The following is a 26,488-nucleotide window of genomic DNA, read 5'->3' on the forward strand; positions in this document are numbered from 1 at the left end:
TCATATAATTAAAAGTTAATGTGAAGCTCCAAACTTAATTTTCATGCCTCTGCATCTGAAGAGATACTGGCACTCAGAAATTTTATATGCCTTGTTTAATCAATGGCAGACTATGAAAGCGAGCTATTAAAATAATTCACAGTAGGTTATGGGCTCAAAAGTCAAGATTTCGGTGATTCACGACTGTCCAAGTCAGCCTCCTTTTGGGGTAGTTTAGCTGTTTCTCATAGCTAGGTTTATAAGGCCTATCTTTTCTCAAGAACAGGTGCTCATTCAGGGCAAAGAAAGTGTGGCTGACTTATGACTGTATCCTAGTAAAAGCACAACACAAAAAAGGGTTAAACATTTACATTCTAATTGAAGTAAAAGCTAAGAAATGGACCCCAAAGACCTCAACTCAGCTAAAGTGAATGGCACGTAGTAATCTGTGGTTTCACCCACTTGCTCTCCTGATTTCCCATAGTTGCCCTATTAGGGCAGGATTGGCAAGTCTGAAGGAGAGGATGCCAAAGAGACAGCCTCACTCTTCTGACCTTGCTCAGCACCAGTGTTGATGAGCTTTGAAAAATAAACATTTTATTTATGTCTGCACGTCAGTAGTTCTCAAAGTATGATTCCCTCTGCCAGGCCTCAGGTTAAAGATGCTTCTAGTCAGTTTTGAATGCTGTCTGCTGTGGGCCAGTTGCCCCCATAGGCCCAGGAAGAAGGAAGCTACTAATATCAATGCCTTGTGTGGGTCAAGCATCACACCAAGTGCTTTCTTGAGTATGCAGATTTAAATGAAACCATACAAACACCCTGTGTTTTTTCTATAACATCAGGTTCGCATCAGAGACGAGAAACCTGAAGTTAGAAAGTATTATGCAAACGTATCTTCACATTTCTATAATAAATAAGTTTGGGAAAATGTATCACACTTTTGCCCTGACATAAATATTTCCCACATATCTATAATTAAATTAAGTACTAATAATACCTGCCACATTTCTACCTTCCTTTTTAGTTCCTCCTTTTCTACAGATTCATTTAAATTTGCTAGGGCTTTGGCCGCCAGTATTCTTCTTGCCTCAGCACTCAATTCAGACTGTAATGCAGAGTGTGAAGCTGCTTCAGACAGATCTTTACTGTCCTGGGTTTCATGTGCAACCAAGAACTGTGCTTTGGGACTGGAGCCACAGTCCAGAGAGCTTCGGGGTGTCCTGCTGTTCTGCCTGACAGAGCCAGGGCTCCCAACACCATGAGTTTTACACTGACAGTGAGACACTTGCTGGTGAGCAGGGTTTGGATCCTTATGGACATTTGCAAAGCTGGGTGAAACTGGCTCCCCAGGGCTGTGTGAGCCTGAAACATCTGCAGAGAAAGCTCCACTCTGCTGTGCTTCCTTTGGAATGATCCTTCCATGGAAAATTGGCGACCCATTATCTTTGAGTCCTTCCAGGCCTCCAAACTTTGACTGACTCCAGAAAGAAAGTGTGCTGCGAACCAAGGCTTCCTTGTGTAAGTCTGGTTCTGGAGACTGTGGGATGTAACAATGGCTTATGAGCTTCTGCTGCCTGGGCTTGTGGCCAACCAAGATCTGGGCAGGCACTGTCTGTGGAGTCTCCCCTTGCTCCAGGAGGTTCTCGGCCCTCTTTAAATCTGAGTCACTGTAGCTGAGCCGCCGTTTCAGATGAGTCAGGGGTTGAAGGCACTCAACATTCCGCCTTTTCCAAAGAGGGTCAAACTGTTGCTCATTGGAGAAAATCATGCCTCGATTGTCAAAATCTGCTGCCATTGCAGTGGGGTTAGGCGGGTTGGACACATCACTGTCATGCCTCAGTAACTCTTTATCCAGCTGCATGGTGACCATCTCAGACATGGTCTTTTCTATTTCAGCAGAGAGACCAGGTCCTTCGGACACATCCTTCATCATCACTGGCCTGTTCTCCGCTAAGTCCAGCAGCAATTTGCAAACTAGGTGGATAATTTTTGGCACGTGTTTCAGAAGTCGTGCCTCATAACCATGAAGCAGATGACGCTGGCGAATTAGATATTGAGGTAAGGTGACAGCATGTGCTTTGGGATCACAGCAAGAGAATATATTGCGGAGAGGAGTTAGAAACTGAGTAAATTCCCTTACACAGAGGAGCTGTCCTCTGGTTTGTATGGAATTGGGTCGCTTTGCCCGCACAAATATAATTGCTTGGTCAGCAGTCATTCTCGTTGCAAAAACTAAGTAACAGGCTATTAAAACACCTAAACAGTGAAGAAGAGAAGACTGGTATGAGAAAAGCTTACATTTTTATTTATTTTATTTATCACTCTTTGATGATTTACAATTTGAATATGTGTTAAGAAACCATATAAATAGAGACACATTTTAAGGACAATTATGATGATAACTTTGTGACTTTTTGTAGAGGTGTTATTTTGCACGTTCCTTACTGCACAGAACTTTATTAAATGTCTATGTGGCACCGCCTCCCCATGACTGAGTCATCTCAGTAGCCCAGAGCTGTGCCAGCACAGGCACAAGGTAGGTGAGTAAGTGTGCAGGAGGGAAGGGAAACTGATCATCTGGCCCATCTATCCTCCTTGTTCTACTTAACTCCAACAGAAGAAAGCAAATCCTGTTTCTATTTTCCACTCTGAACAGTTCTTGAGAATTTCCATCCAATCAATCCATACACTTTGTGTTTGGAACCTCCCACCCTGCTATCTTTGCCATCAACTGCTGGCACATCCCAGCCTGGCACTCTCCCTACCACGGCAGTTTCTTCTTTAGGGATTATTCATATTCACAGCCTACTTTTCTTCTTGGCAATTCTTTTTCCAGATTGTGCCTATACTAATATGTGTTTTCCTTCAGACCATGATATAATTCTATTTTTCCATAAGCAATTATGGAAAATTAAGCAATCTTAAGGAAGCCAGGCTTAGTGGTATAAACATTAGGTATTCTTACTAACATCTAATTAAAAGGAATAACTAGTAAGGTGATTACTAGTTAAAAGGTAATAATTACTAGTGAAAAGGTAATTAATAAATTAATTCAAATATAACAGTCAATTAATATTAAAGTAAAAGGCAAATCAAATACACCTGTGTGATCCCCAAGTTTGTGAACATCTTGTTACATATGAAAATCAGAACCTCTGAAAACTGCATGCTCTCCAGTTCACAGTCGGTAACAACATACCTTTCTCACTAGGACACAGAAGATCTTAGTATAAATGTAAAATGTCTGCAGAGCTATCATGTCAATGTCTAGAAACAGTGAGATTTTGGCTTGATCCTAAGAGCTACTAATCTCAAGCAGAGCTGAGTCCCCTCCCCTGCGCATGCTTCCAGGTATGTGGCAGATCCCCTGGCAGGAGCACAGGTACACTGCGGACAGAGCTGAGCTGCATGTGGTTGGATCAGATGACAATGAAAATTTCAGCCCTATGGCCTTCATTTTTGCCCTAATATCAGCACTGTAATGAAATTCAGCTGAATGTTTTAAGTAAAATCACTGACTTTTTAATAGAATTCTGGGCACAGATAGACTCTTCTTCACAAACAAAATCCTTATACCTCCAAAAATGGAAAGCACATGAACTCTGGAGTCAGACAACCATGGATTTAAAGTGTGGCCCTGGCACTTACTAAATGTAGCAAATTACTTCTCTCAAATTGCAGTTTCTCCAACTCACATTGTTGCTAAAGACTTTAAAATGATATATATATGGTCATTGTAACTACCTGTTTACGGTATTTCAAATATCTTAAAATTTTTTTTGATTTAATTTTTAATGTTAACATAATAATTATACATATCTATGGGGTATATAGTGATGTTTTAATACATATAATGTATAGCGATCAGATCAGTGTATTTAGTATATGCATAATCTCCAACATTTATCATGCATTTGTGTTGGGAACATTCAATATCCTCCTTCTAGCTATTTGAAACTATATATCATTTTAACTATAGACACCCTACAGTGGTACAGAACACTAGAACTTATTCCCTTCTTCCACCTGACTCCAAAGCTTTGATAGGATTCTGAGAAACATTTACCCTCAAATTAGGAAATCTTATTCCTTTTATGTTTAAATATGCCTACAGGCAATAAACCACCTCTTAGGACCTACCTGTTCGACCAAGCCCTGCATGACAATGGATAGCTACTTTTCCTTCCTGTAAGGCAAATGTCATCACCTTCACCATATCTAGGATAGTAGTAAGAGACGCTACACCATAATCCTTCCATCCGAAATTGTAGAAGTAAACTAGGAAAAAAGAAAAGGAAAAGAAAATCAACATACAGGAAATTAATGAAAGTACACACACTAATGAAAAGTACACAGATCTACACTGAGACTGAGGCATGTAGATCTCAGTGCATACACTGCATAAAATAAGAGGGATTTTACATTCCCAGTAACTTTACTGTTAACATTTACTCACAAAGCACATTTTATGTTACTTAAGACATTTCCTGAGGGGAGGAGCCAAGATGGCCGAATAGGAACAGCTCCAGTCTACAGCTCCCAGCGTGAGCGACGCAGAAGACGGGTGATTTCTGCATTTCCATCTGAGGTACCGGGTTCATCTCATTAGGGAGTGCCAGACAGTGGGCGCAGGTCAGTGGGTGCGTGCACCGTGCGCGAGCCGAAGCAGGGCGAGGCATTGCCTCACTTGGGAAGCGCAAGAGGTCAGGGAGTTCCCTTTCTGAGTCAAAGAAAGGGGTGATGGACGGCACCTGGAAAATCGGGTCACTCCCACCCGAACACTGCGCTTTTCAGACGGGCTTAAAAAACGGCGCACCACAAGATTATATCCCGCACCTGGCTCGGAGGGTCCTATGCCCACGGAGTCTCGCTGATTGCTAGCACAGCAGTCTGAGATCAAACTGCAAGGCGGCAGCGAGGCTGGGGGAGGGGCGCCCGCCATTGCCCAGGCTTGATTAGGTAAACAAAGCAGCCAGGAAGCTCGAACTGGGTGGAGTCCACCACAGCTCAAGGAGGCCTGCCTGCCTCTGTAGGCTCCACCTCTGGGGGCAGGGCACAGACAAACAAAAAGACAGCAGTAACCTCTGCAGACTTAAATGTCCCTGTCTGACAGCTTTGAAAAGAGCTGTGGTTCTCCCAGCACGCAGCTGGAGATCTGAGAACGGGCAGACTGCCTCCTCAAGTGGGTCCCTGACCCCTGACCCCAGAACAGCCTAACTGGGAGGCACCCCCCAGCAGGGGCACACTGACACCTCACACGGCAGGGTATTCCAACAGACCTGCAGCTGAGGGTCCTCTCTGTTAGAAGGAAAACTAACAAACAGAAAGGACATCCACACCAAAAACCCATCTGTACATCACCATCATCAAAGACCAAAAGTAGATAAAACCACAAAGATGGGGAAAAAACAGAACAGAAAAACTGGAAACTCTAAAAAGTAGAGCGCCTCTCCTCCTCCAAAGGAATGCAGTTCCTCACCAGCAACGGAACAAAGCTGGATGGAGAATGACTTTGACGAGCTGAGAGAAGACTTCAGATGATCAAATTACTCTGAGCTACGGGAGGACATTCAAACCAAAGGCAAAGCAGTTGAAAACTTTGAAAAAAATTTAGGAGAATGTATTACTAGAATAACCAATACAGAGAAGTGCTTAAAGGAGCTGATGGAGCTGAAAAACAAGGCTCGAGAACTACGTGAAGAATGCAGAAGCCTCAGGAGCCGATGCGATCAACTGGAAGACAGGGTATCAGCAATGGAAGCTGAAATGAATGAAATGAAGCGAGAAGGGAAGTTTAGAGAAAAAAGAATAAAAAGAAATGAGCAAAGCCTCCAAGAAATATGGGACTATGTGAAAAGACCAAATCTACGTCTGATTGGTGTACCTGAAAGTGATGGGGAGAATGGAACCAAGTTGGAAAACACTCTGCAGGACATTATCAAGGAGAACTTCCCCAATCTAGCAAGGCAGGCCAATGTTCAGATTCAGGAAATACAGAGAACACCACAAAGATACTCCTCGAGAAGGCAACTCCAAGACACATAATTGTCAGATTCACCAAAGTTGAAATGAAGGAAAAAATGTTAAGGGCAGCCAGAGAGAAAGGTCGGGTTATCCTCAAAGGGAAGCCCATCAGACTAACAGCGGATCTCTCGGCAGAAACCCTACAAGCCAGAAGAGAGTGGGGGCCAATATTCAACATTCTTAAAGAAAAGAATTTTCAACCCAGAATTTCATATCCAGCCAAACTAAGCTTCATAAGTGAAGGAGAAATAAAATCCTTTACAGACAAGCAAATGCTGAGAGATTTTGTCACCACCAGGCCTGCCTTACAAGAGCTCCTGAAGGAAGCACTAAACATGGAAAGGAACAACCGGTACCAGCCACTTCAAAATCATGCCAAAATGTAAAGACCATCGAGACTAGGAAGAAACTGCATCAACTAATGAGCAAAATAACCAGCTAACATTATAGTGACAGGATCAAATTCACACATAACAATATTATCTTTAAATGTAAATGGACTAAATGCTCCAATTAAAAGACACAGACTGGCAAATTGAATAAAGAGTCAAGACCCATCAGTGTGCTGTATTCAGGAAACCCATCTCATGTGCAGAGACACATATAGGCTCAAAATAAAAGGATGGAGGAAGATCTACCAAGCAAACGGAAAACAAAAAAAGGCAGGGGTTGCAATCCTAGTCTCTGATAAAACAGACTTTAAACCAACAAAGATCAAAAGAAACAAAGAAGGCCATTACATAATGGTAAAGGGATCAATTCAACAAGAAGAGCTAACTATCCTAAATATATATGCACCCAATACAGGAGCACCCAGATTCATAAAGCAAGTCCTGAGTGACCTACAAAGAGACTTAGACTCCCACACATTAATAATGGGAGACTTTAACACCCCACTGTCAACATTAGACAGATCAAAGAGACAGAAAGTCAACAAGGATACCCAGGAATTGAACTCAGTTCTGCACCAAGCGGACCTAATAGACATCTACAGAACTCTCCACTCCATATCAACAGAATATACATTTTTTCCAGCACCACACCACACCTATTCCAAAATTGACCACATACTGGGAAGTAAAGCTCTCCTCAGCAAATGTAAAAGAACAGAAATTATAACAAACTATCTCTCAGACCACAGTGCAATCAAACTAGAACTCAGGATTAAGAATCTCACTCAAAACCGCTCAACTACATGGAAACTGAACAACCTGCTCCTGAATGACTACTGGGTACATAACGAAATGAAGGCAGAAATAAAGATGTTCTTTGAAAGCAACGAGAACAAAGACACAACATACCAGAATCTCTGGGACACATTCGAAGCAGTGTGTAGAGGGAAATTTATAGCACTAAATGCCCACAAGAGAAAGCAGGAAAGATCCAAAATTGACAACCTAACATCACAATTAAAAGAACTAGAAAAGCAAGAGCAAACACATTCAAAAGCTAGCAGAAGGCAAGAAATAACTAAACTCAGAGCAGAACTGAAGGAAATAGAGACACAAAAAACCCTTCAATAAATTAATGAATCCAGGAGCTGGTTTTTTGAAAGGATCAACAAAATTGATAGACTGCTAGCAAGACTAATAAAGAAAAAAAGAGAGAAGAATCAAATAGACGCAATAAAAAATGATAAAGGGGATATCACCACTGATCCCACAGAAATACAAACTACCATCAGAGAATACTACAAACACCTCTATGCAAATAAACTAGAAAATCTAGAAGAAATGGATAAATTCCTGGACACATACACTCTCCCAAGACTAAACCAGGAAGAAGTTGAATCTCTGAATAGACCAATAACAGGAGCTGAAATTATAGCAATAATCAATAGCTTACCAACCAAAAAGAGTCCAGGACCAGATGGATTCACAGCCGAATTCTACCAGAGGTATAAGGAGGAACTGGTACCATTCCTTCTGAAACTATTCCAATCAATAGAAAAAGAGGGAATCCTCCCTAACTCATTTTATGAGGCCAGCATCATTCTGATACCAAAGCCAGGCAGAGACACAACAAAAAAAGAGAATTTTAGACCAATATCCTTGATGAACATTGATGCAAAAATCCTCAATAAAATACTGGCAAAACGAATCCAGCAGCACATCAAAAAGCTTATCCACCATGATCAAGTGGGCTTCATCCCTGGGATGCAAGGCTGGTTCAATATACACAAATCAATAAATGTAATCCAGCATATAAACAGAGCCAAAGACAAAAACCACATGATTATATCAATAGATGCAGAAAAAGCCTTTGACAAAATTCAACAACCCTTCATGCTAAAAACTCTCAATAAATTAGGCATTGATGGGACGTATTTCAAAATAATAAGAGCTATCTATGACAAACCCACAGCCAACATCATACTGAATGGGCAAAAACTGGAAGCATTCCCTTTGAAAACTGGCACAAGACAGGGATGCCCTCTCTCACCACTCCTATTCCACATAGTGTTGGAAGTTCTGGCCAGGGCAATTAGGCAGGAGAAGGAAATAAAGGGTATTCAATTAGGAAAAGAGGAAGTCAAATTGTCCCTGTTTGCAGACGACATGATTGTATATCTAGAAAACCCCATTGTCTCAGCCCAAAATCTCCTTAAGCTGACAGGCAACTTCAGCAAAGTCTCAGGATACAAAATCAATGTACAAAAATCACAAGCATTCTTATACACCAACAACAGACAAACAGAGAGCCAAATCATGAGTGAACTCCCATTCACAATTGCTTCAAAGAGAATAAAATACCTAGGAATCCAACTTACAAGGGATGTGAAGGACCTCTTCAAGGAGAACTACAAACCACTGCACAAGGAAATAAAAGAGGATACAAACAAATGGAAGAACATTCCATGCTCATGGGTAGGAAGAATCAATATCGTGAAAATGGCCATACTGCCCAAGGTAATTTACAGATTCAATGCCATCCCCATCAAGCTACCAATGACTTTCTTTACAGAATTGGAAAAAACTACTTTAAAGTTCATATGGAACCAAAAAAGAGCCCGCATCGCCAAGTCAATCCTAAGCCAAAAGAACAAAGCTGGAGGCATCACACTACCTGACTTCAAACTATATTACAAGGCTACAGTAACCAAAACAGCATGGTACTGGTACCAAAACAGAGATATAGATCAATGGAACAGACCAGAGCCCTCAGAAATAACGCCACATATCTACAACTATCTGATCTTTGACAAACCTGAGAAAAACAAGCAATGGGGAAAGGATTCCCTATTCAATAAATGGTGCTGGGAAAACTGGCTAGCCATATGTAGAAAGCTGAAACTGGATCCCTTCCTTACACCTTATACAAAAATCAATTCAAGATGGATTAAAGACTTAAACGTTAGACCTAAAACCATAAAAACTCTAGAAGAAAACCTAGGCATTACCATTCAGGACATAGGCATGGGCAAGGACTTCATGTCTAAAACACCAAAAGCAATGGCAACAAAAGACAAAATTGACAAATAGGATCTAATTAAACTAAAGAGCTTCTGCACAGCAAAAGAAACTACCATCAGAGTGAACAGGCAACCTACAAAATGGGAGAAAATTTTTGCAACCTACTCATCTGACAAAGGGCTAATATCCAGAATCTACAATGAACTCAAACAAATTTATAAGAAAAAAACAAACAACCCCATCAAAAAGTGGGCAAAGGATATGAACAGACACTTCTCAAAAGAAGACGTTTATGCAGCCAAAAAACACATGAAAAAATGCTCATCATCACTGGCCATCAGAGAAATGCAAATCAAAACCACAATGAGATACCATCTCACACTAGTTAGAATGGCAATCATTAAAAAGTCAGGAAACAACAGGTGCTGGAGAGGATGTGGAGAAATAGGAACACTTTTACACTGTTGGTGGGACTGTAAACTAGTTCAACCATTGTGGAAGTCAGTGTGGCGATTCCTCAGGGATCTAGAACTGGAAATACCATTTGACCCAGCCATCCCATTACTGGGTATATACCCAAAGGACTATAAATCATGCTGCTATAAAGACACATGCACACGTATGTTTATTGCAGCATTATTCACAATAGCAAAGACTTGGAACGAACCCAAATGTCCAACAATGATAGACTGGATTAAGAAAATGTGGCACATATACACCATGGAATACTATGCAGCCATAAAAAATGATGAGTTCATGTCCTTTGTAGGGACATGGATGAAATTGGAAATCATCATTCTCAGTAAACTATCGCAAGAACAAAAAACCAAACACCGCATATTCTCACTCATAGGTGGGAATTGAACAATGAGATCACATGGACACAGGAAGGGGAATATCACACTCTGGGGACTGTTGTGTGGTGGGGGGAGGGGGGAGGGATAGCATTGGGAGATATACCTAATGCTAGATGACGAGTTAGTGGGTGCAGCGCACCAGCATGGCACATGTATACATATGTAACTAACCTGCACAATGTGCACATGTACCCTAAAACTTAAAGTATAATAAAAAAAATTAAAAAAATAAAATAAAAATGTAAATATGAAAAAAAAGACATTTCCTGCAGAAACTCAGCCAGAAAGAATTATGGCGAAGTATAATTACAAATTAATAAAGTCAATGATTCATGCTATAGTTACTCAGCTTTGGAGAGAAAGCATACATTCTTGTTTAAGCAGGGAAATGTGTCTAAATGACTGATAAATAGCTTAAGACAGTATATATGGATTTTCTATCTAGTGTAAATAAGCTTCTTAAAAACAAGTTCCAAGATTGTTTATCCTTTCCAGCCTGGTTTGAAGGACACATGTTGAGTGTATTTCATCCCAAAGCTCCTGTGATTGAGGCGGCTTTGAAATTGTTAGAAGTAGAATTCCTGGGCATCATTTTGGGAGCAGGGCTGGACAGCAGTAAACCTGGAGCATGTCCAGGTTCCAAACCTGACTACCATTTCTAAGCTGTGTGATCTTAGGCAAACAGGTAATTCTCTAAGCCCCGTGTGGCTTCATATGTAAAACAGAAATTATAATTTTGTTACACAACTGCTTTAAGGGTTAAATGAGATAATAGTGACTGGCACACTGTAAGCATTAACTAAATGTTAATCATTATTACTACAGGGTCTTCTCCCAACATCCCTCTTACAGGAACAAAGAAATCCTTTACTTTCAATAGCAATACCAAAGAGAATGGTAGCTCATTTTTTCTAATCCTTACTATGATGCAGGAAGTATTTATTTCCATCATCTTTTTAATCTAAGAACCCAGCAGAGAAAAGCCTCTGAGTGCTGCCCTTGATAATTCATGAGAGGAGGGTGGGAGGAACTTACTGCCAGCCTCCATGAAAGCCTCAGGAAGGTATGTGAAGCCACTTTCTTGTTCCAGAGGGTTCCCACAGCTAGCATGCTCACCAGGGCGCTGGAGGTTGATTATTGTTTTTATGCCATGGCTTAAAGGAAAAAGGGCAGTCAGTCATATTGGGAGCTAGCATTTAAAAAAAATTAACCATTTTTGGTATTAATCAACATTATTAATTACTCTCAAAATCTTAATTTCTTATTTGAAATACACTCTTCACTGCCTATTGTTAAAATGAAAGCACTCTTTCACTTGAAACAAAGGCAATGAAAGAAAAAAACACATGAGTTTGCTCACTCGTGTGTGAACAATACAGCATTTACCTGAGGAACTGATCAATGATGTGGTACTTCTCCAGGAGCTCAGAGGATGGGCGGGCCATGGCCAGTATATTATCAGTGACCCTGCAAATAGGTGGAGGGACTGGTGAGATGTGCTGAAACCTAGGAAGTTCCAGCCCAAAGAGATGTTCCAGTCCTGAGAGATGATTTTTTTCTATGATTTCAACAACTCTGTTAGAATATTCTTTTTTGTGTATAAATTTTATTTGAACAGATAATACAGTTTCATGGTTCAATAAAATCAAAACAATACAAAAAGGTATGCACTAAAATGTTTGCTCTCAACCGTTTTCATCCACTCCATTCAGTTTGTTCCCCATATGTAATCATTTGTATTAATTTCATGTTTACCATCTTAGTGTTTATTTTTGCAAATATAAGCAAATATGAATATTTATTCTTATTTATCTGCTTTTTCTTGTACAAAAGGTAGTGTAGTAAAGGCACTGTTAGATACTTTGCTTTTTTTCTCTTTAGGTTAATTTTTAAAACTTCAATAGTTTTTGGGGTACAGATTATTTCAGGTTACATAGATGAGTTCTTTAGTGGTGAATTTTGAGATTTTGGTGCACCCGTGTAAGAATATTCTTATACAAATCTGGCTTCAATTTTGGATGATTAGAGCTCTAAGAAACTCTAGCTTCTTAAATCCCTGGAAAAAATTCCAAGACATAAATTATTTGTGGATTCCAGCAAAGTATTTTCAAGAACTCTCAAGAGATTTTAGTGGACATGATGGAGAAAACTCAGCTGGTGGTGAAGGTAACAGTCTGGATTGTTACTCAATGGGTAGTGACTTACATGAGGAGGGCCAACTGGGAGATATTTTGTTATTCAACTATCTGAATCTTAGTTACAAGGTGTTAAATGGGGATAATAATGCCTGTCTCACAGGGTTGGTGTGAGAATTCAATATGATGTGGATGTAAAGTCTTTGGCACAAATCCTGACATGCAGTTATGAATAAATACTGAGTTGTAATTTGGTGACAAATATGGGCTCCAGAGTCAGTTGGGCTTGGTTTCAAATGCTGGCTTTTCTACTTTCTAGCTTGGTAGCAAATTACTTGGTCTCTCTGGAACTCAATTCTTTCATCGATAAAATGGCATTAACAGCTCACAAGAGTTTTATGAAGATAAAAGATAATAGTATGAAAGCATCTAGCACACTGACTGGCCTACAGCCAAATGGATATTTACTGAATGAATGAGTGGGCAGACGCCCAATAAATGACTATTACTCTTGTCAGGCCTCTGGGCTCTGGCTTCACTCTGTTCTGTTCAAATTTCTCATCAGTGGCCTGATGAGATATATAAGGTAAGTCTGTTGGAAGTCGTGGGTCACATGAATCTCAGGGGAATAACAGAGACTGTCAGGGCAGGATCCAAAATGACACCTTTCCCTCTGAAAGAAGGCATGTGGTTTAACATGGGACCCAAAAGTTTGGGACCCCCAGTGATAATTAGTGTAAGATGAAGGGGGATGTAACGTGAAAGCAGCAGAGGTGAAAAAGACTCACATGATTTAGTCAGCAATAAAGCAAAAATATGCAAATGACCTAAGCTACATTATTAGAAATTTTCTTGTCTGACTATGAATGTTTCCTTCTTCATACTATTAGTATGATAGTGATGGACCAGAATATGACCTGTGGTGAACAATAATGACAATGGACCCCAGACTATATCACTACAGATGTACTGAGCAAATCCAATATGAAAAAGTACAGGTTGTAAGCTGGATAAGCCAGTTGACAAATATCTAATTGAAAAATGGGTTCTTGATGTATAAAATAATTCACTACTAGAATTAAACAGTGAATTCCTCTAAGTATGCTTCGAATGTGATTTATCAGAATTTTTCAGATGTTACTACATCAAAAAGGTGTATTTGACTAGTTTACTGTTTAATAAAAAGCAGTATGATTAAAGAACAATATTAATTTCACTTATACACCATAAAAAAAGCAAATATCTTATGTTTTCTACTGAGCTGACAACTTGTACCACTTTTATTAGGGTAGACTGAAGGGTATTTGTATGAAAATGTGACCTTTCATATAGAATATAGGAATAACATAAAAGCTAAAGCTTACCTGCATGAAACTGAAAAATTACACATGTACATCATAATTTTCTCAAATTTATAGCTGAACAGTTTTATTATTTCTAAACATTTCTGAAATTTAAGAGCTATCTAATTATCCATTTCTTCAATACACTTTATATATATCATTTCACTTAATTAAAAAAACCCTATGGTTTTGGTTTTATTATTTCTACCTTACAGATAAAGAAACTGAGGGTCAATAGGCCAAGATCACACAGCTAAGGCAAAGCCAGAACTGACTGGCAAAGTGAGGTCCTGACTTCAAAGTCCCACACTGCTCCTCCCACACTTCAGGGCTCCTGGCTCACACAGAGTGTCTTTCCTGTATCCAACAGAGCTATGAAAGACCAACAGGATCACTCACCAGGATGAGTAAACCCCCTTAATGGCTTGCTCCGGCTCACTCCAGCGGGCTGGGTTCTCATACTTGCAAGCTCTACCGCCACACGCCATGGAACATGCCATGTGTCCAGGAATGACATGCCGTAAACGCTCCCCTACTTTTGTGTACTTTGGTGTTGGACGTTCTAAATTTCCTAGAACATATAAGGAAAGGAAAATTCAAAATTCCACTCTCCAAATGAAATTGTAACATGGGAAACAGCTTCCATTTTATCTCAGGATGGCAGATGACAAGCCAGTGCAAAATCACCTTCATCTTGTCAAGAAAACAAAACTGTTTCCCTGTCAAAGTGACATATATCTCTTAATGTAAAAAAGCTTTCACATATAATAATCTCCACACATACTGGCAATTAGGAGGAAGAAACTGTAGAAGCAGATGTTTTACAAGAGAATGAGTTTTGTTCAAACCTATATTTTTAATAAAAAAATAAAACATTTGATCATTTTATATCCTCACATATTCACTAAAATAGCATAACAGACAGCCAAAAGTATAATATAGAATAAACTACCAATATTTAAGAAGGTATAAACACAACACAGCTGATTCCCATTCCTCAAACTTATATACAAAGGTATGGCAATCTATAAGAAGAAAGAGACCTTTACTTTTTCTTTCGGGGAAAGTTGGGTTTCCCTCTGCATGGCTGACTGAGGAAACAGCCACCATCACCTGGAGAGAGGACGAGGACAGCAGCTTCGTGGCAGAGCCGGAGCCCAAGCCAGAGCCCCGCCGGGCCTGCTGCAGCCGCAGTACTGGGTCTGAGGTGGAGTGCCGGCGGCCCTGGAGAAAGGAGCTGAGGAAGTGCACGGCTGAGGGCCGCCTGGTTGCATCCTGCACCTGCATGGCACTGGGAGGCAAGAGCCGGAGGCAGGAAGAGTCAGCCCCACTTACTCAGTGAGGAACTTTCACTGAGAGCAGGGAGCATTGCATTGTTCTGTATGATCTAAGAGCCATTCAGATTGGCTGACTGGTTTCCATGGCGACGAACAAAGAAACTACTGATTCCCACTTAGATCTGAACAGGCAAAATCCAATATGAACAGATTGCATTTTGGACAAATTGTTCAAATATAGGGAAGAATAATATAAATTTTAAATATATTGATTACTAAATTTTGTTTCTCAAATGCACTTAAAATATCTAACCACTCAAAGAATTACTCCCCAAAATACTGTAGTGAATTTAGAAAACTGTCTTCCTGATGCAAAAACTGCCTTTTACATACATGTTAAAAGGCTTAAATTCTGTTATTCTGTTCACAACCTGTCTCTGGATATTTTGAAAAAAATTACCTTTCTACTCCTCGTTTGAATAGTGCAGAAAAAAGTTAATTGTAATAAAGTGGGATATGCTGGACACCTTACAAGATTATTAAAATATCATCCAATTTTTCATAACCAAAACCACTTCTATTTTTTCTTGGTAAAACTATTAAAGAAATACTTGGATAGAACAAATAAAGACATTTTTAGAGGTGATATATTATCAGAAGACATTTAACTTCATGTGTTCATTTTCAGAATATAAAAACCCAATTCTTAGTTATGCCTCTGTTGGACAGTTATAGTAGCCATGCCTCTCAAAAACTCAAAACACCATTCTCTGCCTTTTGTTGCAGTGAGGGAAAAAAGAAGCTTCAATAATGTCTTGGCAGAGGCATAGAAAGAAAGATCACTAAGTATCACATTTTTAAAGGAACTAGATGAGGGGGAGGTTGCAACTTGAAGATAAAGGATATAAAGAAAACAGAAAGTGCAACAACCACTAATGTACTCATTGTCCGCCTCCTCCCTTGTTAATGTCAGGCTGCGCCCTCGCTTGCTCGCTAGCTCTCTGCACAAGTGGTATTTCAGATGTGTGTGCACAGAAACAAACTACTGTACTGCTACAGATAAGGCTATTTTCTATTTTTTTTTTTTAACGATTACTAATGCTATACCAAGCTCCTTTTAAAATGCCACCCCCATCTCCCCAGTAATGTGCACTTTTGTCGAATAAGACAGAGACACAGAATCCCGATTTGGTGTCCAAATTCCTACTCTATGTATAGTATCATGCCTTTGTTATTTAGAATGCAGCCATGGAAGAAAGCACAGCTTTCCTGTCGGAGGAATTATATGAGGATTATTCTAGGCAAGGCCCTCAGGACCCTAAGGGCAACACAGAAACAGCAGTTGCACAGAGGTCTGCATGACAAGAACATGAACTTACTGGCAGGAGGCCCTAAATGCTCAAACTAAGGAGCTGTGTATTTGCTATCTGTGTAAGAGGGAGTCTAAGAAGATTTCTGGGCAAGTCTGTGCTTCTGAGTATGTGGCACTCCAGAATGTTAACTTAGCTCTTGAGAAACAAGAGTGGTGAGCTCTGCAGAAACAAGTCCATGGCCTGGAGAACCAGCATCTGAGGACATCTACAGAGAAAAGTCAAAAGTAACTGCTTTCAACTACACTAAAAATGACAACTAATTTCATTAGATAAGGGGTAGGGGTAGGACTTATTTGGACCAAGCTAAGGAAGGGATGGTTTATAGATCACCTCAAGAATAATCTCTGTGGTGAAATCTTGAGCCCTGGGTTGACCTCAAATAAACATAAAATGACTGAGCTTACCCCAGTTACCGTACAGTCAGTGACCCTGTGTCAATGTCTAAGGAAGTCAAGCCTAACGCAAACAGGATTCTGCAAGGTGAAAGCAGCCCTTTCTGCATGCTTGCTCAGTGTTCCCAACAATGAGGTGCTGTGAATATACCTTGCATTGATGAGGCAGATGAAAAGAAATGTACCCACCTCTGGACATGAGAACCAAATTTAGAATAATATTTAAGGAACAAAATGAGATACTGATCATGACAAATATGAAATCAGTTACAATAAACACAACAAAGAAACCCACTAAAATGTACCAGTGAGTACTGAGTCTTTTCTTCCTTAATTTCTACAAGTGGGCAGGTAAAACACTGAAAAGTGAGATTAGAACACCAAGAACTAGTAATTTCCTTCTATACTCAAGATTTCAGAAAGGGATCATTGCTTCCTAAAGTCATAGAACAATAGGCTGAGAATGCAGTGGGTGCCTGGTGGGCGTGGGAAGCCCACCTATCCGCATTCTTAAGTCCACGGAGGAGTTACTTCCAGGAATTTGCTGTACAGCTGAATTTCCAGCCTCGTGTTCTCTACTTTTTGTGACAAGAGGCTCACTTTTCACAAGGGAACTGACTATTCCACTGTTAGACAGCTCAAATGTTTTCTTTCCTTCCTTCTTTAGAGATGGGAATCTCACTTTGTTGCTTAGGCTGCACTCAAATTTTTGGGCTCGAGGGCTCCTCCTGCCTCAGCCTCTTGAGTAGCTGGGACTACAGATGCCTGCCAACACGCTGGGCTTCAAATGTTCTCTAGTGTTGAGTTAAAATCCATTCTATAAACATCGGTTCTGGTTCTTCCCACTGAAAATAAAGAATAAAGCTTCTCTTTGTCTTGAAAGATTTTCAAATATCCGAAGACAGAACTTTTCCAAGACTTTCCCTATTTCTGTTTTTCAAACATTCCTAGGTATATGTAATTGTTTCCAGATCTTTCACTATAATTTCCCTTCTTCTGAGGGCCCTTCTTCTCTCCCCTTCATAGCTAAACCTCCAAACCAAGGTGACTACACCTGCCATCTCCATGTGTCACAGGTCTCATCCTTAGCCTACTCAGCTCTGGCCTCTGCCTCCACTCTCAAATTAAACCACTCTTGCTAAGGCCTCCGATGATCTGTTTTGAGGTGGACTTTTTAGAGTTTCTATTTGACTGTGCAGCAGCATGCAACACAATTGAACACTTTAGTTTTAATTTTTAATTTTTTTTTTAAAGACAGCACCTTGCTCTGTCACACAGGCTAGAGAGCAGTGACATGATCATAGCTCACTGCAGCCTTGAATTCCTAGGCTCAAACAATCCTCCTGCCTCAGCCTCTCTGGTAGCCAATATGACAGGTGCCTGCCACCATGCCTGGCCCATATATTTTTGAGAATATTTTATATTTTTACTTTGAATCAATGTCAAACTTACAGAAAAGTTACAAAAGTTACAAATAATATTTTTCCTTGGCTGGGCATGGTGGCTCATGCCTGTAATCCCAGCACTTTGGGAGGCTGAGGAGGGCAGATCACCTGAGGTCAGTAGTTAGAAACCCACCTGGCCAACATGGTGAAACCCAGTCTCTACTAAAAATACAAAAATGAGCTGGGTGTAGTGGCGCATGCCTGTAGTACCAGGTACTTGGAAGGCTGAGGCAGGAGAATTGCTTGCACCTGGAAGGCAGAGGTTGCAGTGAGCTGAGATTGCACCACTGCACTCTAGTCTGGGTGACAGAGCGGGACTGTCTCAAAAAAAAAAAAAAAAAAAAAAAGAAAAAGAAAAAAAGAATATTTTCCCTTGAATTTTTTAGAGTAACTTGCAGAAATGCTGCCCCATTACGCCAAATAATTTAGTGTATATTTCCCACAAAGATATTCTTGAAAATTACCCCAAATCAGGAAATTATGGTTGAGATATTACTACTTGCCCTCTATTCCTCAGACCTCCTTCAAGCTTCACTGATTACTCCAAAAATGTTCCTTACAGTAAAAGGACATGTTGTATTTAGTTGTCCTGTTTCTTTCACCTATTTCACACTCGAACAAGTTCCTCAGTCTTTCCTTGACTTTGATGACCTTGACACTTTTGAAGAGTATAGGCCAGTTATTTTGTAGCAATCTCTCTCAATTTGGGCATGCAGTTTCCTCATGATTAGACTCGGAAGCCCTTGCATTTATTAGTAAAGAACGGTATCTAGAAACCAATGTCTGCGTGTTAGGTATGCTCATTGCCATTAGAGTGTTACTGCTGCCAGGCCCTCTCAGTGGACAGTGCTAAAGAATATGGATATTATGCACAGGCACATACATTACCACACTTTACATCTATATTTATTCCCATATGTAGGCATATATACATATGGAAAACCAAGAGTTTACCCTGATGCTACCAATTCCAAGCCAACACCACAGAGTTCCTCTAATTTCCACCCTTTCCACAACTGTACCTATAATTATAACTCTGTGAGAAGCCTGGGCACAGTAATCTTTAATATATTTACCTAATTGACCAAGCCCCCTACATGTAACCAGTCTCCCATCACTACCTCTGCTCCCTCCTCCATGTGGATGCCTCTCTCATCCCATCTGGGCTTTAACACCTATGCCAAGCTGCTGCTGCCACCCACCTGGGTAGATGCTCTCCTCATCCTGCCTGTGTTCCAATATTCCATGTAGGGTCACCCTGCCACATGGAGCCCTCCCAACCTGACCCAAGCTCTGATGCCTGGGAATGTTCTAATAACCTGGGCCAGGTCACTCTCCCACACAGGTGTTATCTGGCTCAGGCTTCGCCACTGCTGGGCTGCTCTCCCATATGGATTTCCTCCTCACCCTGGCTGGCTTCTCCCAAGTGCCCCTGCTCCACCTCATCTGTAGGTCAAAGATTCCACACTTAGGCAAGCCAAGAAGACCAGAAGCTATCATTCCTGCTCACCTTGCAAAGTAGGGGGATCACTCAGAGAAGTGGGCTGTTGTCCCCGCCTCAAGCTCCAGAGACATGGCTAGTAGACTTCAGCCAGAAGGAGAAGCAGGCCTTAAAAACAGAGAATTCTGAAGCTCTCCCCCTACAAAACTATCTTTATCTGAAACACAGCATGGGGAAGTTCAAGCTTTCAAAAACAATGGAGGTTTTGGTTAAGCAGTTATTAATAAGAGTAACCTCATAGCTTCATGAGACCAATAAGCTGAACTGTAGTCACACTAGTTTGCCAGAGAGAACCAAGGAAAGAGACAACTAAGTCCTCTCATGGAGCATGATCAAACCTCAAGACTGACCTCAAAAACAGCCACCACCCAAACTTAATTAGATCAGATTGTAGGGCAACAGATGACCCAGGGCTTTGTCAAAAACAACAGAGTGATCAGCAGGTAATTAGTGGAACCCAACAGCTGGTGTGCTAACAACTGAGGGAGACAGCCTAACAGAGACATTCGTGGAAGAGGGAAAGAGTGCCCTGCTAAAAAAAAACCACTGTCTTCTCAGGGTGACTGCGTTTGCTTGACCAAGGCCATGCCCTCTTAGGAGTCACATCAGAGGCTTCAAACTATGAAGAAAAAAAGGCTAGTCCATCACTAAGATGGTCTAGTCAAGTCTCTGATCAAATAGACAGGCAAATAACAACAAAAACAAGTCCGGGGAGGGAAGAGTATCTAGAGGTGCTAAAAAATATTACCTAAAATGTCCAGTTTTCAACAAAAAGTATGAGACATGGAAAGAAAGAAAAAAGTATGACCTATACACAGAAAAAAGTGTAGTCAATAGACACTATCTGTTAGAGAGGCCAGGCATCTGATATACCAAAGCCTTCAAAGCAGCCATTACAAATATATTCAAAGTCCTAAAGGAACCCATGTTTAAAGAAGTAAAAGAAGCTATGATGACAATGTTTCTTTCATCAGATACAGAATACCAATAAAGAGATGGGAATTTTAAAAAGGAAGCAAATGGAAATTCAGAAGTTAAAAAGTACAAAAACAATGAAAAATTCACTCAAGCAGCTCAACAGAGGATCTGAAGTGGCAGAAGGAAGAATTAGAGAACCTGAAGATAGACTGATAGAGATTATGCACTCTGAAAAACACAGAGAATAAAAAATGAAAAAATGAACAAAGCCTCACAGAAATGTGGAATACCATTAAGTGAACCAACATATACCCTACTATAAGTGAACAGAAAGAGAGTTGAGAGAGGAGTAGAAAAAACTTTTAGAAATAATGGCTTAAAGCTTCCCAAATCTGATGAAAAACATTAATCCACACATCCAAGAAGTTCAAAAAACTCTAAGTAGGATACCTACAAATAGATCCACATTAAAACACATCACAGTAAAAATGCTCAAATAGAAAAATGACTCCTTGTGTACAAAGAAACCTCAAAAAGATTAAGTTTACTTCTCATCAGAAACCATGGAGACCAGAAAGTAGAGGAACGACATATTCAAAGTGCTAAATATTAAGCTGTCAATCAAGAATCTTACATGCAGCAAGATTTCTGTCAAAAATGAAGGGGAAATAAAGGAATTCCCAGGTAAACAAAAAGCAGAGAATTTGTTGCTAGCAGACTTAGCGTATAAGAAATATAAAGGAGGTTCTTCAGATTAAAAGCAAGTTACCCAAGACTAATGTGAATCCATGTGAAAGAAAGGACACTGGCAAATTAGAAGAGACAGTATGTATTTATATGAAATGTCCCAAGGAGGCAAATTGACAGGGACAGAAAGTAGATTAGTGTTTGCCAGGGGGACTAGGGTGAAAGTGGAATGGGAACTGACTGTTGGGATACTGTGAAATATATATTTGGTCTTGGTCCCTGTTTCTTGGCATACAATTCCTGAAATCCTTGGAATCTCCAAGGTGATATCTTTTTGTATGTTAATGAGTTGACTAGCGGCTGTCAGTCCCTCTGTAGCTTCAGGATGGGGGCTAGCCATTGGAAAGACCAAGGTAGGATTACAGCGTTGGGACTTTCAGCACCAAATCCAGCTTCTGGGGAGGGGAGAGGGCTGAAGGTTAAGTTGATCAACAATGGCCAGTGGTTTAGTCAACCACGCCATGTGATGAAGCCTTAATAAAAGCTTAGGATAGGGTTCAAAGAGCTGAGAACATGGAGGTTGCTGGAGGGTGGCACACTTGGGGTCAGCATGGATGCTCTGTGCCTCTTCCACCATATGTCACCCTTATGCATCTCTTCATCTCCATCCTTTGTAACAGCCTTTATAATAAATTGGTAAATGTGTTTCCTAGAGTACTGTTAGCCACTATAGCAAATTAATGAAATCCAAAGAGAAGGGTGTGGGAACCCCAATTTATAGCCAGTCAGTCAGAAGCACAGGTTAAACAAGCTGGGGCTTGTGACTGGCATCAGAAGTAGGAGGCAATCTTATAAGACTGAGCCCTCAACCTGTTGGATCTGACACTATCTCTAGGTAGATAATGTCAGAATTAAATTGGAGGACACCCATCTGGAGTCCCCTGCAGAATTTATTGCTTGTTTGGTGTGTGGAAAAAACCCCGCACATCTGGTGTCAGAAACATGTTATCAGAGTGTAGCAGGATAAACTGAGTTTGCTTATTATTCTGTATTCTCAAGTGCTAATTGGTAGAACATTTCTTTTTGGTCTGATGAAAATAGTCTGGATTTAAATAGTGTTGATGACTGCACAGCCTTAAGTATATACTAAAAACCAATGACTACTTTAAAAGGTTCAATTTTATGGTATGTGACTTAAATCTCAATAATTTAAAAAGGGCAAATAATTTGAGTGGGCATTTCTCCAAAAAAGATGTAGAAAGTTTCAATAAATACATGAAAAGATGCTCAACATCACTAGTCATTAGGGAAATGCATATTAAAATCACAATGAAATATCACTTCATACCTACTAGGATGGCTACAATCAAATGCCCGACAATAGTAAGTATCAATGGGGATGTAAAAAAAAAATGAGAGCCCTTATCTACTGCTGGTGGGTAAATAAAATGAAGCAAACACTTTGGAAAATGGTCTGGCAGTTCCTCAAATGATTAAACAGAGTTACCATATGACCCAGTTCTTTCCTCCTAGGTAAATACCCAAGAAAAATGAAAACATATGTCCACACAAAAACTCAGGTTTTATTATTACTCATAATAGCCAAAAAGTGAAAAGAGTCCAAATGCCCATCAGGGGAATGGATAAATGGAATGTGTAGATAAATAAATATCTACACAATGGAAAATTATTCAACCATAAAAAGGAAGCAGCACTGACGCATGCTACAACATGGATGAACCTTGAAAACATTATGCTAAGTGAAAAAAGCCAATCACAAAAGACCACATATTTATATGGTTCCATTTATATGAAATGTCCAGAAAAAATGAAATCTATAGAGACAGAAAGTAGTCTGGTGGCTCCTTGGGCCAGTGGGGAGGGAAACAACAAATGGCAGCCGGTGCTTGCTAAAGAGTACAAAGTGGCCAGGCGTAGTGGGTCACGCCTGTAATCCCAGCACTTTGGGAGGCTGAGGCAGGTGGATTACCTGAGGCCGGGAGTTCGAGACCAGCCAGCCTGACCAACATGGTGAAACCCTGTCTCCATGAAAAATACAAAATTAGCTGGGTGCGGTAGCATGCGCTTGTAATCCCAGCTACTTGAGAGGCTGAGGCAGAAGAATTGCTTGAAAACTGGGAGACAGAGGTTGCAGTGAGCCAAGATCATGCCACTGCACTGCAGCCTGGGCAACAAGAGTGAAACTCTGTCTCAAACAAACAAACAAACAAACAAAAAACACACACACACCAAAACAAAAAAGCACAAGGTTTCTTTTTGGGGTGATAATAATCTTCCAAAACTGACTTTGTGTTGGTTACATAGCTCTTTGAATGTTCTAAAAACACTGGATTGGTACTTTAAATGGGTGAATTATTGATAATTATACCTCAAAAAAGTTAAAGGAAATTCTCCCTTTCTCCCTCCTTCCTGCTCTCCTTTCCTTAATAAAGCAAAAAGCTACTAGGCAGACTTCTGTTTCTGTCCAAGTAGAGTTGCCCCATTCCTCATCCTTACGTCTTAGAAACTCTGGACACAATAGAACAGATAAACATAGGAAGACTCTGAGAGTGAGAGACTGTCTAAGGACCTCAGGACTTGAGGAACAGTATGGCTGTGAGCTACCTGGGATTCTTTATTGCCTCCAATATATCCCCAATAGGGTGCTGCAGAAGCCTTCAACCCAGAACAAGCTATAAGAAAAGCCTGTCCCCCTTTGCCAAAGGTCTGTGGAATATGTGACCTAACGACTGAATATATTTTTGGCAATACCCACGCTACTCCAGTTAAAAATGCCACATCATCTTCCAACCCCCAGTTTCAGAGAGGATGGAGAGGGAGCTGATCATCTATCAAATACTCCTGCTCTGCAGAAGTGGAATCAATCTACTTCTCCCATCAGGTGGTGTCGGAGGGATAAACATGGATCTCATCTTCTACTGTGTCTAGAAGGACCATGTGGTGCTCTGATTCCCCCACTGGGTGGTTTTGGGGCTGATCAGGGAGCTAATTTTCCATACCCCAACTGGAAGAAGCAGGTGGCACTCTGATTCCCCTGCTGGGTGGTGGTGGTGACCTGAGCAGAAAGATGATTTCCCCCCATCAGATAGAAATGGGCAGTGCTGCAGTTCCTCTGCCAGGGTGGTGTCATTGGGGTCTATCTGTGAGCTGTGCCTCATCCAGCAGTAACCAGTCTTAACAGGGTGGTTTGAAGTGGGATTAGTCAATACCAGGCTCACCACCTGCCTCTACGTAAGTGGGACCCAGTGGAGACCTGAACCTTCGTTCTCATCCATCATCAAGGACACTGAACAAAGCTGTGCAAGTGGGGGCCTGTAAACACTCTACTTTCCCCATAACTTTCATCTTAGTGAGGCCCAGTGGGGAGACAAACCTCCACATTCAATTGGCATCCACAAGACTGAACAGTGCAGTAGGAGGAAAGGCTAGTTGGTATTCACGTCCCTGCTGCTGCTGCCCCAAGCAACAGGGGAGCTTCAAGGGGAGCTGAGCCTCCACACTCATTTGCCATCAATGAAGCAGAATGAGGGGGTGTGAAGCAGGATAGTCAACATTCCCATTTCCCAATCCCCTGGTGTCAATGGGGTCCAGTGGGGAGCTGAACTCCCAACTCCACCTGTATGAGGAGGAAAGAGGTGGTGGGGAGTGGGAGGCTTGGCATTACACTTTCCACCTTCTCCTCCCCTGAGGACCACAGGGCCCAGCCAGGAATGAGCTTCAGTCACACCTTGCAGAAACAAGGCAGTGTGAGTTGCCCTCTACTTCTTCCTAGGTGGCAGTGGGGCCCAGATTTGTTTTTTCTCATGTTGCTGATCTTATCCCCCTGACTCAAAGGCAACATGACAGTGCAAGGCAATGTTCCACTTTCACCACAAAGATGTCAAACAGAACTGGTGAGAGAGCTGAAATTCCACTTCGTCATCTGGACTGAGGCAGTGTTTCGAAGCACCCAACTTTTGTTGGGGTGGTGTCAGTGAGGCTGAACAGGGAGCTGGGCATATACACTCACCTGGCTCCTGGCTAATGCTTCAAGAAGAACACTGCCTGACAAGCGAGAAAGAAAAGGACCCAAAATGTCCAGAATACAGTTGAAAATCACTTGTCATACCAAGAATGAGGAAAATCACAACTTGAATCATAAGAAACAATCAACAGACATCAAAATGGAGATAAATGATATGCTGAAAATTTCCAATAAGGACTTTAATTATAATGTGTCTTGGCACTGATTCCTAGAATAACTGGAATCATACAGAGAATGTTCTCTGCCCACAATGAAATCAAACTAGAAATCGATAACAGAAAGACAGCAGGAAAAACTCCAAAGACTTGGGAAATTAAACGTCAAACTTATAAATAAATCATGAGTCAAATAGGAAGTCTCAAAGGAAATTACAAAACACACAGAACTGAATAAAATGAAAATATATCAAAATATATATAAGATGGTGGTAAAGCAGAGATTTGTAAGAAATTTCTATCACTTAATGCTTATGTTAGAGGAGAGGAAAGATCTCAAATTAGTAATACAGATTTCAACCTAAGTAAACTAGAAAAATGAGAGCAAAGCACACACAAAACAAGCATTGGACAGATAAAAATAAGAACATAAGTCAGTAAGATTAAAAATGGAAAACAACAGTGCAAATCAGTGATATAAGAAGCTGGCTCTGTGAAGAAAATTAATAAAATTGATAAACCTCTAGCAAGACTGACAAAAATTTTAAAAAGACACAAATCACCCATATCAGGAATGAAACACAGCTATCACTACAGATCTGGCAAGACTGACAAAAATAAAAAAAAGACACAAATCACCCATATCAGGAGTGAAACAGGAGCTATCACTACAGATCTGGCATCCATTTAAAGGATAACAAGGAACTAATACAAACAAATTAGAAATTGTTGACATAAATTTGACAACTTAGAAGAAATGGATCAACTCCTTGAACACTGCCAACTACCAAGACTCAACCAAGATGAATGAGACAACCTGAACAGTTCTATAAAAATTAAAGAAATTGAATCAATAAACAAAAAGTTCCCCAAAAGAAATCTCCTGGCTTAAATGACGTCACTGGAGAATGCTACCGAACATTTAAAGAAGAATGGGCACCAAT

General features: G+C 40.6%; 1 protein-coding gene across 5 annotated transcripts in view; it reads right to left on the minus strand.

Moving 5' to 3' along the window:
* The window catches only part of PTPDC1 (protein tyrosine phosphatase domain containing 1), a 79,265-nt gene that overhangs the window by 10,284 nt on the left and 42,493 nt on the right, over window positions 1-26,488 (minus strand). For 2 of the 5 annotated variants that reach the window (XM_008959993.4, XM_055117868.2), the window contains 5 exons: window positions 14,151-14,322; window positions 11,660-11,740; window positions 11,309-11,427; window positions 4,120-4,257; window positions 977-2,235 (listed from right to left, as the gene is read on the minus strand). In XM_008959993.4, the coding sequence (XP_008958241.1) occupies window positions 977-2,235; window positions 4,120-4,257; window positions 11,309-11,427; window positions 11,660-11,740; window positions 14,151-14,322 (1,769 nt within the window). Of the gene's footprint in view, window positions 1-976; window positions 2,236-4,119; window positions 4,258-11,308; window positions 11,428-11,659; window positions 11,741-14,150; window positions 14,323-14,794; window positions 15,150-26,488 lie in introns of those variants that run through there. The other 3 variants (XM_003807859.4, XM_008959991.4, XM_055117869.2) reach the window with 3 other exon arrangements.

The sequence above is a fragment of the Pan paniscus genome, chromosome 11 (assembly GCF_029289425.2).
Source record: "Pan paniscus chromosome 11, NHGRI_mPanPan1-v2.0_pri, whole genome shotgun sequence".
Taxonomy (NCBI): Eukaryota; Metazoa; Chordata; class Mammalia; order Primates; family Hominidae; genus Pan; species Pan paniscus.